The sequence below is a fragment of the Meleagris gallopavo genome, chromosome 1, assembly GCF_905368555.1.
Source record: "Meleagris gallopavo chromosome 1, MGAL_WU_HG_1.1, whole genome shotgun sequence".
Taxonomy (NCBI): Eukaryota; Metazoa; Chordata; class Aves; order Galliformes; family Phasianidae; genus Meleagris; species Meleagris gallopavo.
In genome coordinates, this window is record NC_139404.1 from 127,965,110 (window position 1) to 127,978,348 (window position 13,239).

Sequence of the window (13,239 nt, forward strand, 5' to 3'; positions counted from 1 at the left end):
CTTTCTTGTATTGAAAGGCCCAAAACTGAACACAATACTCAAGGTGAAGCCTCACCAGTACCAAGTACAGAGGTAAGTTGAAACTCAGCTGTCGCTTTTCACAAAGCTCAGCCATGTGTGCTGCTCTCCAGGTGCCCTTGTACACAGTGAGGCCGTTGGATGCGCGGCCAATCAACAGCTCTCTGCCTTTGCCAGCAGGAGATGCTCACAGCCCTGACACACCAGCAAGCCTCTGCGCTCCTCACTGACCTCAGCCTTTGCCAGTGTGGTTAGGGAGCATCAAAACAAGCTGTGTATTGACACACACCTTGGGTGAAAATTAACAGATGATGCGCACTCCAGGTTACAACACCAATTCTCCCTTCTGCCAAAGCGTCAAATATTTTGAACTTAGACCTCTAGTTATGTGGCACAGTGCTCCTCCTTCGACTTTTCTGTAATTGCTAACCCAGGCTTGCTGAAAGACAAAACAGAGGAATTTGTGGGTTTATTCACTCATGAGTGATTTCATCAAGAGTGACTCGGCCTCAGGTTTACCAGGAGAGGGAAGAGAGATGCCAAAGGAGCTGGCCACTTCCTGCTGCTGCACTGCAACCACAGTGTTTACCACTCGATGAGTGCTAAGGGGCACACAGCATCCCTGTGGCTTCCCACCAGCCAGTGGCTCATCGGTGCTTGGTGGGCCCGTCTGTTGCTGCACCTGGAAGGGCTCCTTGCACTCACTGTAATCCAGTTGCATGGGAGTGGTGCATTATCACAACCACTAATAGCACAAGGCACGAGAGATCCCACAAGGGGAAAAAGTAGCCCCACCCAACAAGAGGGGGTGGTGGACAACTTCATGGCTTGTAAAAAGAAAGCTATTCTTGCATGTGCAGGTTCCTGAGAGGCTGCAGTTCCTTCTTCTTTTTCATGAGCCCAACCCTGCTGTTTCTTCATTTTTAGAGCCATCTCTGTCTTGTCTTTATTTACTTTTCTTAGTACGTAGCTGGGGAAAGCAAGACGAGAAGTGGACACTGCTGTGCGTTTGTTTTCAGGCAAACATCATTCATGGAATGAGCTTTCCTGCCTGGATCAAGCTTTCATCTGTCAGCAAGCAGCAGGCAGGTGAGCATGCTGAGAGCTCACAGCCATGTACTGCTCTGGGTGATCACAACCATGTCTGTAAGCGCTCACGTGATTTGAACATTTGCCAAAGCTCAGCATTTACCTGCTTTGCAAACATCTCCTTGAGAGAAGGCAGCACAAGGCTGGTAAGCAGCAAACTTGTGCCCACTGTTTATTTTATATGGTACCTCAAGTCTAACATACCTTGCTAGCACGCTGTCAAGGAAGAGAACGCAGAATGGATTAGGAGTCCTAAATGGGGGAGATCTTTTCTAAAAAGGATTGCACCAAATTACCATGAAGTTGTATCAAAGCATTTAGCCTTAAAAGACCAGTTTCTGTCACAGAACTATCAAAGGTACCCTTTACTTATTAAGATTTATTGGACAGGCTTCTTTGAGCATCATTTCTTGTGTACTGGGCACAAACCCAAGTAAAAACATTGCACACCTCAGAACGGAGTGCTGTAACCAAATACGTGGTGTGGCCCCTCTCGCTGCAGATGGTTTCGCAAACACCCCTCACACTGCCACATGTGCCTCCCAGTTCCTATGTCAGCACAGCACCTGCTAGCACAAGTTCCTGCCATCCCAGGGCACCTCACAAAGCTCAAGTGTCATGCTGGGCCTCCCCAGCTCTCCGCTCCTCCAGTGAGGAACAGGGCGCCTCAGAAAGGGTGAGCATTCTTCCAGTGGAGCATGGCCAAGAAATGTTTCCTAATGCCTTGCTTTCCTGCTCTTTGTACCCCATGTGGCCTGGATTTGCATTTTGCTTGCCTTGGGAAAAAGAAAGATCATTGATACGTCCTGTGGCAGCTGCAGAATTACAGCCACAATGGAGGCAGTATCAGTAACAGTGCCCTCAGTGTTCGCAGCTCTCAGGCACACAAGCCCTTCTTCAGGCCCAAGTCAGAAGCAAACCTCAAATTAACTGCAGGTTTGGGACAACTGCTCTGAGTTTAATTCAGTGCATTCAATCAGACAATTCGAGAGAAGTCTGTTTTCCGGATTAGCTGCCTGTGACCCATGTAAACGATGACTTGCTCACAGTTATTCCACATCACCTGGCCTACCCAGTTCTCCGCCTTTAGTCTTATTTTGGCCAGGGGAGACCAGGGGAGACCAAGGTAAGCCTGTGCCCTTTCAGAGATAGCAGAACAATCCTGAGGAGTGGAGCTGCCGTCTGGCTCTATCCATCCAGATGCAAATGGAGCCCAACTTGTTAGTGATGCCGGGCAGCACCACCCCAGCCGATAAGAGAGGTGGAGCCATGGAGGAATGCGCCCAGACCCAGCTGATCAGGTGGCAGTGGGTGCCCATGGGAATGATTTCTCCCCTCAGCTATCTCATCCTTGCATTTCTGGAGCCAACGCCATTTTCTCAAATAGCACACAACACATTCTCTTTTCCTTAGTGCCATCCCCAGCAGGCTCCCTGTGGTTACCGAGGCCTTGGCAAATATGAGGAGCGGCGTCTTGATGTTGATCACAAGCTCAAAGGCTTTTGGATGACCAGAAAGTTTCCTGAAGACATCTTTTATGCATTGCTGTTGCATTAGGTTTGGAATTCCTCCTGAGGTCACGGGCCCACCAGTCTGGCTGGAAGAACGCCTCTGTAGCCAATAGGGCACCCTGTAAAGGAATGCCTGTCCCAGTGCCCGGTGCTCATCTCCAGGATGAGGGCAGGTGGGGCAGCACCTGGGGGAAAACAAGAGACTGGAAAAAATGTCTTGAGGATGGCAGGGTAAAAAGAAGCCATAAAGGTGTCATTAGCAAGCCTAGCAGATTTAGAACAATGCCTCAGATAAGGCTGCCCAGCCAAAACAGATACCAGCTTCAGGGCTCTGGGAGAACAAGAGCCCCAAACAAAAGGCAGAAAGGCAGGGCAAGATGGATCTAGGACACAGCCCCAGCCATGAGAGGCCTGCTGGAGAAAGAGATTATCTGGAAGCTTTACTCATAGAGGCAGAGAAACTAATGGGCAAATACCTGAGGCTGCTTCTCCTTACACAGCAATATAAATTTACCCAAGCTACATGTGAAGGAATTATCTTTAGAAACACATGCATGCACATCTGCTATTTGAAAACAACTCCCCAACTGCTATGTAATTTTTAGAGGAAAAAAATAAATTTTGCTTCAAGAAACTGTGCTTGCTGTCCCAGCAATCTAGTTCTGTCCCATCACTGAAGAAGAGTCCACTTGCAAGAGTGGAGTGGAGTTCTGGTGCAGGTATCCCAGGATAGAACCACAGAAATCATTGGAATTGGAAGGGACCTTTGAAGGTCATCAAGTTGAACTCCCCTGTAGTGAACAGGGACACGTACAGCTACATCAGAGTGCTCAGAGCCCTGTCCAGCCTGTTGGGGATGGCCCAGACTAGTGGGCAATGCTGCAGAATTGCACCCCAGAAGGTGCCAAGGTCTGCTGTGCCATGATGCTGGCATAAAGGAAGATTAAGAACAGAACCAGAACCCAGGACCCTGCAAGCCTTCACATATCCCTAAAGCAGCAGTACTAAGCCACTCCACTGTTCCTCGTCTCTGCCCTTTGCCAGTACTTTTCCCTTGCATGCCAGCTCCCAGATTGTGCAAGGAGCTTCCTCTTACTCATTAATTCACATCAAATGAGTGTTTTCCCAATAGACATGTCAATTCCCTGCAGTGCTAAACCCATCATAAGTACTAGGATCATCTGAGTTCACACCGATTGTGATGACTGGCTTGTCATGTTATCTCAGTTCACATAGGCACATTTAGTAATTCAGTCACTGCGTACACTTCTTGCTCTGCCATCTCTGCCACACAGCCTGCATGCCTGGGCATCACCCGTGGTAGCAGTGAGATACGACATCAAAACCAAGCATGAACTTTAAAGGTTGTTTTTAATAGTCAAGCATTTGTCATTTCTCCTTGTATGGTTTGAGACTCATGATGCAAAGGGAATGTTATACAAAGGATGCAAGTAATGGCAGAGCCAAAGCACCAGTTACAGTTGAAGTTTTCTCTTTAGGCAAAGACATAAATCCAGAGACAGTGGTGCTGGGAATCACCTTGAAGGCCCTGCTTGTGTTTGGGAGAGTTTGGCCCAAGTTACCATCAACAAGTAATTCCGACTGCCATGATTGTCGGAATTCTTATTTCTAATGACTGCAAAGCAGCAGCAGCTGTTACCAAACGAAACAAATGGCAATACCCATATCCTTCTTTGTCTGTCTTTCTCACATCCCAGGCACAACCGGGCTGTACTTTCAAAGAGATGAGAGGCCACCAGTCAGAAAGCCACTGAAGGGCAGCCCCTTGCTGGAACCAGCAAGCACACCTTCAGGGAAGAAATCTTTGTCCTAAAAACCAGCTGACATTCTATCACTCATGGCTTCTTCCTACTTCTCTTCTTTTCCTCTCGTCTGTATGCACCTTCGCTCCCCTTTTCCTTCTTCCATTTGGTTTTCTTCCCAGCCGTGGGACTCACTGCTCCGTTCCAGCTGTCCCACTCCAGCTCCACTCGTTAGTACATCTAACCACACACACATACGTTCACTGCTCTGCTCCTGTCTCACTTCACCATGGCCTCAGGCACACACACAGCAAGTCCCCGTCCCTCCAGGGCAGGAAGGATGCTGTCAGGGTTGCACAGCTGTTCACTCTCCATCCTTGCTTTTGCTGCCTCCATTCCTGCCTTCTGCCTCACCCTGGGGCAGAGGCAGCTTTGGTCAAGCAGCATGGTACAGCACAGCATCGGCCTGTGTGAGGAGGGGGAACTACAGCAGAACATCAAGCAAAACCCACACACAGCAGCAGCCTGAGAATGGGCTCGTGCCAATCTGTTCCTTGTACAGCACCAGCCAGTTATTTGTGCACGTGTGAGAGTGTACAGGAAGCGGGATAAGGCAGGCAGCCAGGCCTCAGATCCCTCTATAACTTAATTTGTACAACCAAGAGAAGAAGACATACTAAAACACGAGCAGACAGACAAAAAAGTGAGACCAGTGCAGCAAATGGTCTGTCGCATTTGCTGGGCTAGGCAGAAACCAAAGCCATGCATGGACTATTTGCTAAACACAGCACATCAGCGCTCAGTGACTTTTTTGGGGGGCAGGCTGAAGGGAAAAGGTTTCCCTTCACGTTTTGGCTTGTTAAAGTGTTACAAGCTCAAGTGGAAATGATTTACTCCTGATGGATGCGGTGCTGCTGTTGGACCAATGAGTTTAAGAACTTATGGGCACGGAGAGTGAAGCCCTAAATAAATCACAACAAATGAAAATACTGTTAGCAGTTTCATAATTTAATGAAAAAGTACTTGTAAAAAGGGGACATCTGAAAAAGACCGAGTCCATCTTGGAAAATTGAATATATATATATATATTTATATATATAAAACAAAATGCAAAAACACAAAAAAAAAAAAATTGACAAATAAGGTTAAGAGGTAATACTTCAAACAGTTAGCCACCGAACACACAATAAAAACTAGCAAATGCACTTTGGGAACAATACTTGAGAACTACACAACCAAGGGCTCCTTCATATATCTATTAAAATCACGTAAAAATTAGCAAAACCATTGCCCAGGAATGAATAACCCCAGAAGAGCAGAAACATTGAGTTTTGCTGAAGCACCATTTTCCTCGCCTCCTCCACACGCTGCTGGCCACAAAATGACATGAACACTTTGCTCACCTCCCAGTGCAAGCTCCGTGGAATTTCGTGACCAGGAAGAGGATTGCTAATAAATATCGAAGGAGAACTTAGAGAATCAGAACTGGAACACAAATGAACAAACATCTGTTTCCTTATTCTGAACGGCCCATGGCTTAGAACACAAAGCATTTCCCTTTAAAATAAAATATGTAGAAACCTAAAATGCTACTGTATATTTACACCAAAAGAAATAATTTTGAAGATACAGCTCTAGAAAGACAAATTACACAAATATACATAAAATCAAGAAGTGGGAGGGAAAAAAGAAAAAAATAAGATGCGTGAAGCAAATAGATTAGAATTGCCAACTATACTGGGTTGTATTTTTTTTTATTATTATTTCACTACAGAAAAGTCCTCCAGCCCTGACCTGCTAGTCCTATTGCAAGTAGAGAGATTTCAAAGGTTAAACCAAATCTAAAAACGTTGCTGTAATTTCCTAAACAATAAATTAAGATGATGAAGGAAAGCAAGCTGTTGTTTGGGTTCTGCATAGTCATCTTTATGGGGAGGCGTGAACCTTCCTAGACAAAATGAGCCCTCTAGGGACAGAGGGTGCTGCAGATGGCTGGAACGTGCAGCACGGCTGAGAACAGCACAGTAGTTTTGCCTGGAAAAGAAGAGATTTGTCTCTATTCAAACAAAAAAATCCCAGATCACATAAACAAGCTAGAAGGGGTTTCCCCTTGTTTCTCACTTTCTCCACACTGGTTGAAATTTAAACACCAGTTAACAACTGGCTTTAAAGCACATGCAAAAAGCTTTAGTTTGGGAAACAGCAACTGATCCAGAGGTTGAAAAGCAGCTTAATGGAAGCAGTAAGTTTTCAGCAATAAAAAACATACTCCAGATGATGACTGGCTAAAATTTTACAGTCCTAGATGCCAGAAGCAGGGCTCTTAAGCCCACATTTAGGCAGCTAGGGTTGAAATTTTTTTGCCTACGTAAAAAATTCGGACAAAATTATTTCTAATTCAGCTTATTTTAAAAACACCAGGTACAAATACCTCTGTACGTGAAATCTCAATTTCAAGAGGAACCTGGCATCACTGGTGATTGCCTAAATGTAAGTGTCAAATAGCATTTTTCTTTGAAGTAGTACATCTACTCTTGTAAACACTATCCACAAAATTAGCCATCTGTACTTGTTAGCTGGGTAAAATATTTACAAGTGCATCCCACAACAAGCAACTATGTACAGAGATTAAAAAAAAACTGAAGTACTACAAGTTGTATATTTACAAAATAAGCAAATTATTGTGAAGAGAAACACAACCCTCAGCAGGAGCGGGGAGCAAGGGCACAAGAGAGGTCAGCAAGTTTGGCAGCTCCAGCGACACCTGCTCCAACTTCCACAAGGAGCCTGCAGACACCCCTGCGGCTGGAGCCCCCCTCCCGCAGGACGGCAGGGGACCGTCGCTTAGTAGTCGCTTGGGCCTGATCCAGCAGAGCGTGCCGGTACGTGCCTGGGGAGCTGAGCCTTGAGTTCTGGGAGAAATCAGCGGGACTCAGCACAGGAGTAACTCTAACACGTACCTAAAGTGCCTTGCTGGATCAGAGCCGCGCTGCAGGTGCCATAAGAATGCGGTTTCAGTGTCTCCATTCGCGGTTCCTTGCAACACGCCAGAGCAATGCAAGGACTTCTCTAATGCCTGTCCACCACGAGACTGACATGAGGTGGACATCTGGCCTCGCACACGTGCTGGCAAGGAGGAAGCAGTTTCCTGAATTTACGTAAGGATCAACCACTTCATGCTTTCCCAGATGTTCAACTCTAACAGAACCCATCAATTTCTTCGTGACTTTGCAATAGCTCGGTTAACCTTGCAAAGGCCGCAAGCCAATTCACAGTTGAACAGAACTACTCTGATTTCACTCCCCTTCCCATCTCCCGCTGCAGTTCTTCCTAACGTAGCTCCTGTGCTGTTTTCTGGAACCTGTGGATGCTGAGCTTTGCACTGGTACACCAGAATACACAAAGGCTGAGTTACCCCTTGGGGGCTTCTAATCACCTTTGTACCGAACTGTGAGAAATCATATTCTTTTTGTTTCTATTGTGACACTCTCTTCCAAAGTCCTTACTTGGGCTTTCTCTCTCTGAGCTACTCCGTCTTAGCCTCATTTGCTCTTTATTTTCATCGCTTTCCGCTTCAGAGTCACTCAGCTCCAAGTCGGGACAGTACCCATCATTGTCCTGGTACGGAGCCCCTTCGAGCGTCTGCTTGCTCCACAAGCGTTCTTTTGCTGTGAGCCTTCTCGTTGGCTTCTCACAGCACCGCAAATCTTCCGTTGTCCTCACCAGACTGTTAGTGGCCTCTTTAAAGGACCGGCTAAAGTGTTCGATGGTGGATTTTCTAAAACCACTCTGGCTGGCCAAATGAGCCGTCAGCACAGACTCCTGTTCAAAGGGCGTCTGGCTGGAGCTGTCCCTCTGGCTCACGTCGCCAGTCCTGCCCATCAGCCCATTGGATTTGGCCACCAGCCGCGAGCCATCCTGCTGCAGCCGCCCATTCCCGATGGAGGACTGTCCGTGCAGAGCAGCCTGCAGTGCCAGGGGCTTCCCTGATGGCTGGCCCCGATGGAACTCTGGCATCTGCACAAGACCAGAGTCCTTCGCCTCGCCACGAGGCTTGCCTATCCCTCCCGTCACAAGCAACCCATTACTTCTGGTGTCGTGCTGATACCTCGGGTAAGATTTGGCTTTGATTTCAAATGCTTCCTTTGACATCGGCACACTCCTCTTGCTGTAAACAGTGCTGTTGTTGTCAGGAGAGAGCGGTCTGTTGCCTGGCTTCAGTGAGTTATTTTTGCAATCTCCTAGTGCTGATTTGGGCATTTTTAACTTCAGGGTGATCCTGGGAGGTGGGTAGAACAGTGTGTTCTCTAGTGCACTTGTCAGGGTATGGCCTGCGTGAGAAAAAGACGAGGAAGCAGAAGATGAGAAGACTTTCAAAAAAGAGGTAATTGCTTCTTTATCTGTAGGATTTTACAGACTATGAGAAGGTCATTCAACAAGAAGCATTTGCAAACAAATACTGTGAAATTATGTTAGGACATTAAAGAGAAGTCAGGCAATTGAAAACAGCTCCATATCACTTACCAGCTCAGCATTTAGGTACGCATTTTATAATTTCGATTAAAAACAATAACGTGCTCTTTCATGGGGCTTTAAGCCAGTGAATTGAAGCAGTTTTGAGACACGACTGAAGTAGTTCCAACAGAATTATAAAAAGCTCATATCCAGCTTTGGATAGAGAAAAGACAATGCTTCAAACTGAGTTGCACTTTGGACTTAGTTCAGTTCTCTGCTTTGTTTTATAAAATTCTCTGTTTTAAAGCTCTTTTCACTCCAATATATTAGTCACTGTGATATAATACGCTTGCATCACCACTGCAAAATAGCTATCAAAACATTCTAACAAGCTTTAAAAAGCACTTGGCTTTGTCTTAGTAGACATTTCTAATAAAATCTCATTACACAAAACCAAAGTGCGTAAGAGTACTGCTGCTTCCACCAAGTATTGTAGAGTCACAGAATGGCCTGGGTTGAAAAGGACCACAGTGATCATCCAGTTTCAACCCCCTGCTATGTGCAGTGTCGCCAACCAGCAGACCAGGCTGCCCAGAGCCACATCCAGCCTGGCCTTGAATGCCTCCAGGGATGGGGCATCCACAACCTCCTTGGGCAACCTGTTCCAGTGTGTCACCACCCTCTGAGTGAGGGTGTGTCCTAGTCTCATCTAAAACAGTTAAAAAAACAAACAAAAACCTGTCAGTACTAACAAAACTTATCCACGATCCATGGTTCAAGAGTAGTGAAAAAACACAAAGCTTTCGCTCTAAGTTGGTTATGGAAAACACAATAAGTATCTTGAACTAACATGAAGATTTCTATTTCATGCTGCAGAAGCAATTATCTTCCTATTAAAAAAAAAAAAAAATTGCACCGTAATATATACTCTTTCTCTTTCCAAATCATAAAATATCACAAATTGGAAGGGACCCATAAGGATCACTGGGTCCAGCTCCTGGCTCTGTACAGGACCACCCAAAGTTGTCTTCCTCAGTTCAGGACACAGATTTAATAAAAATTAAGGGTGGGGTTTGTTTTGGTACAAAGCAGTTACTATTCATTGTTAGAAACAAGAGTGCTTAAACTCTTTTTGAAGGAAGTTTAGTAACTGCAGACCACAAGCTAAGAAATGCCCCTCCATGACACTCATCAAGTACTCAAGGCAGTGTGAGAACAGCAATTCCTATCAGTCACTTTTCCCTTCTGCCTGAAGAAATTAACTACAGCAAGCAAAAAACTTCTCAGCTGGAGAGCAGAGCTTGCTGTGGGGAAACAGTAGCATGAAACAGCGGCCCAATGAAGCAAAAATCTAGAGATCTCCATCAGTTTCTTTCTGCTTCCTGGGTGCCACAGTAATTGGAAACTAACTGGCATGTGGCAGGAGCATCTATGGAATAAGAAAAGATCCAACTCAAGATTTTAAAAGATCAGTCTTTGTGGATGTTGCTAAATTAATTAATGGCATATCCAAAGAAAGGTTTTAAAGGCAGCTGTCAAACATTAAAACACTAAGCAGAAATCTAATGGAAACTTTTTTTCCAGTTTGTTGCAACTTATAAATATTTTATATTCATATGATTACCTGCAGCAATTTCCTGATTAATGAGCTGAACTTGCAAATTGAAGACCTGTTCATGTACTTTACTGTGAGACAGCTTCAGTTTCTCTCTCCTGCTTACCATGTAGCAGAGATTTCTTACCTGCAGAGAAATAACAGACTCAGTATAAAATTAAAAAAAAAATAATCCTGACTTAGGAAAAGTATTGGATCAACAACAGAATTACAGAAACATTGTGAGCAAAATCCCTTGGCAAACACCTCATGAATGTTACTGAACATATGTAACTATGAATATAAAACAAATCCTGCTTTTTTTTTTTTAATTGCCAGTTTACTGAATGCCTTGAATATGTTTCATGAGGCAGCAGAATGTATTTTCATACATTCTTCATAAAGAACAGAAAGGGAACACAAAATTCCAAAGGAAAAGCACATGATCTGTACAGCTTGCTTGTTTGAAGTCTACTTCCACCACACATTATGCTGGGGATCTTACTGCAGTCAATACTCAGTTCTCCCAGAATTTCCTTGCAAAATGTTTCACAGAATGATTTTTAACAGCTAAATTTGTTCATTTCTCCTACGATTACATTAAAAAGTAATATATATATTTTTTTTCTTTAAACAAAGCTACTCAATAGAGCTGGCACATTTGGACTGGAATTAACGTGTAAATCACCCCTAAAAGAACACTGCAGCTTCTTGTGCATTTTACACATTTTTGTTGATTCATTCAGCAGTTTATTTTCAGACTCCATTGCAGTTCTGCACATATTTCTGCTTTCACTGTTGGAGTTAATAGCAATATTTCCACCTAGCGTAACGAAAACAGGAAGAGATGAAGAAAGTTGTGTTACAGACCTGAAAGAGCCTGCAGAACACAGAAGCAGCACAGGGGCTGGCTGAAAGATACTTGCCACGTGTACTTCCCCCCAACACTTAACTTGAGCTGTTCAGAAACTGAAGCCTCTCTCCCCAGAAAGTAAATTCCAAGATTCTCAAATTAATTTTCACCTAAAGACATATCTGAGTTGGAAATCTTATGATGTGGGAATTCAGAAACTTTGAGATAGATTTCAAACTACCAAGCCTCTCCACTCAAAGTAAACACATCCATTTCAACACAGTCAGATATAAACCAACCATTCTTCGAACAAAAAGGAAAAGCTTGAAATGCTTTATTGAGAAAGCAAACAAAAAAAAACCCTTCCATTCAAAGCATGTTATGTATGTATAGAATATATACATACATAACATATTTAGGTAGGGAACAAATTCCTGCTCTGGATTTTACTCAAGGACTCCATCTTTTCCGAATGCTGGCTAGCTGATAATCTGGTAAAGAGCCAAGCTGAATACTGGTAAAAAGATCACTTCCTTTTTACTCTACTCAGCAAAGCCACAGGCAGTGCTAGGATGGTGGGTTGTTTTCCAACAGCTAACTAACTGTAGCGTCCTGGGCAGCTACGTGCAGGGAAAGTGTCCAATTTAAGAGCATGAGATGTGATTCAGCCTTCCCTTACCTAGGGCTAGCTGACAACAGCACGCTGTCAAAGAAGAGAGGTGAGTAAGGGGCCTGAATCAGGTGCCACAGGAAGCTGTCTGAGCATAAGCCAGCATCCTTCTTCTTGTGTGGAACCAAACAGTCTCTACAGTAGTTAACCCAGGACTTCATCTAATTGCCCTGAAGGGCAACAGACAGAAGGTCTGTTTCAAGTTTTTGTAGAATCCTAAAAATGTTAAAATAACACTCACCAAAGAATACTCGGTGCTTTACCTAGGCAAATTCAATTTATATTGAAATCAAAGAGTCAATGTTCAAGTGTGTCTACTGTGCATGGGAACAGACGTGTTACATTATATAAAGGAGAAACCTCTAAGCAAGGCAGGAAGCGTGGTGTTCACAGTGGATCTCTCACTGAACTGAAAAGGGACAGCTCTTGAAAGTCTCTGCAACATGCAGCATACCACCAGAATGGGGTTCAAGCCCTTACGTTTTTATTATTATTATTTCATAAATCATCTCCCTGTGCTTCTCTCATCCCCACTTCTGTTTGGACAAAGCTGCTGCTCACTTGCACATTGTTTTTACCAGTTAAACTCTTACCCTCTCTAGGTCTTGCCTCAAATGCATGAACATCCTCATACGAGTATGAATGCTATCTTCTTTTGGCTGCACCAAGCCATTTTCTTCATCCTCCTTGGGAGGAAACAAAGGTTTGTTAAAGTTACTTTTCCGCTTTAGTTTCCAGTAATTGTAGATGAAGTCTACAGCAAGTTTAGGGAGGCCCAGTTCTGCTGCAACATCCTCCACTTTAACCAGTGAGTAAAACTCTTCTTCCAGTTCCCGGAGTTTCTGGGCTCGCAAACTGGTTTTCTCACTCTCTGTTTGCTTCTGATCTGTTATGCTCTTGGGATGTTCATCAACATCAGGCAGCGAATTCTGTTTGTTCTTGCTGTGCTTTAGACAGTATGACTTGAATTTGACCTCATCCCCATCATCCAGGATAGTCTTCATCTCTAAGCTATGCTCAAAGGCACAGGTGACATGAAAGGCAGTGATGCAGCTTTTCACTGAACACTGCAAATGAAAGACATAAAACAAGAAAGTCACTAAGAGTAGTAGCAAACTAGGAAAAAACCATAATTACGTGAAACTTCGTCCCTACAAAACCAAATTTAAGTACCCTGAAGAAGTCAGCTGATATTTCTAAGTCAGAATCACGTGATTTGTTATTTTTTCATCTGTGAACAGCATTCAGTGAAAAGATCAATTTCTGATCCACATACTAACAGCATA

At 44.3% G+C, this 13,239-nt stretch overlaps 1 protein-coding gene across 1 annotated transcript in view; it reads right to left on the minus strand.

Moving 5' to 3' along the window:
* Positions 1-5,368: 5,368 nt before the first annotated feature.
* The window catches only part of JADE3 (jade family PHD finger 3), a 59,978-nt gene continuing 52,107 nt past the window's right edge, over positions 5,369-13,239 (minus strand). Inside the window, exons 9-11 of the mRNA XM_085213344.1 lie at positions 12,547-13,020; positions 10,461-10,578; positions 5,369-8,712 (exon numbers count right to left, since the gene is read on the minus strand). Coding sequence (XP_085069470.1) covers positions 7,814-8,712; positions 10,461-10,578; positions 12,547-13,020 — 1,491 coding nt within the window. The 3' untranslated portion in view covers positions 5,369-7,813. The remainder of the gene's footprint in view (positions 8,713-10,460; positions 10,579-12,546; positions 13,021-13,239) is intronic.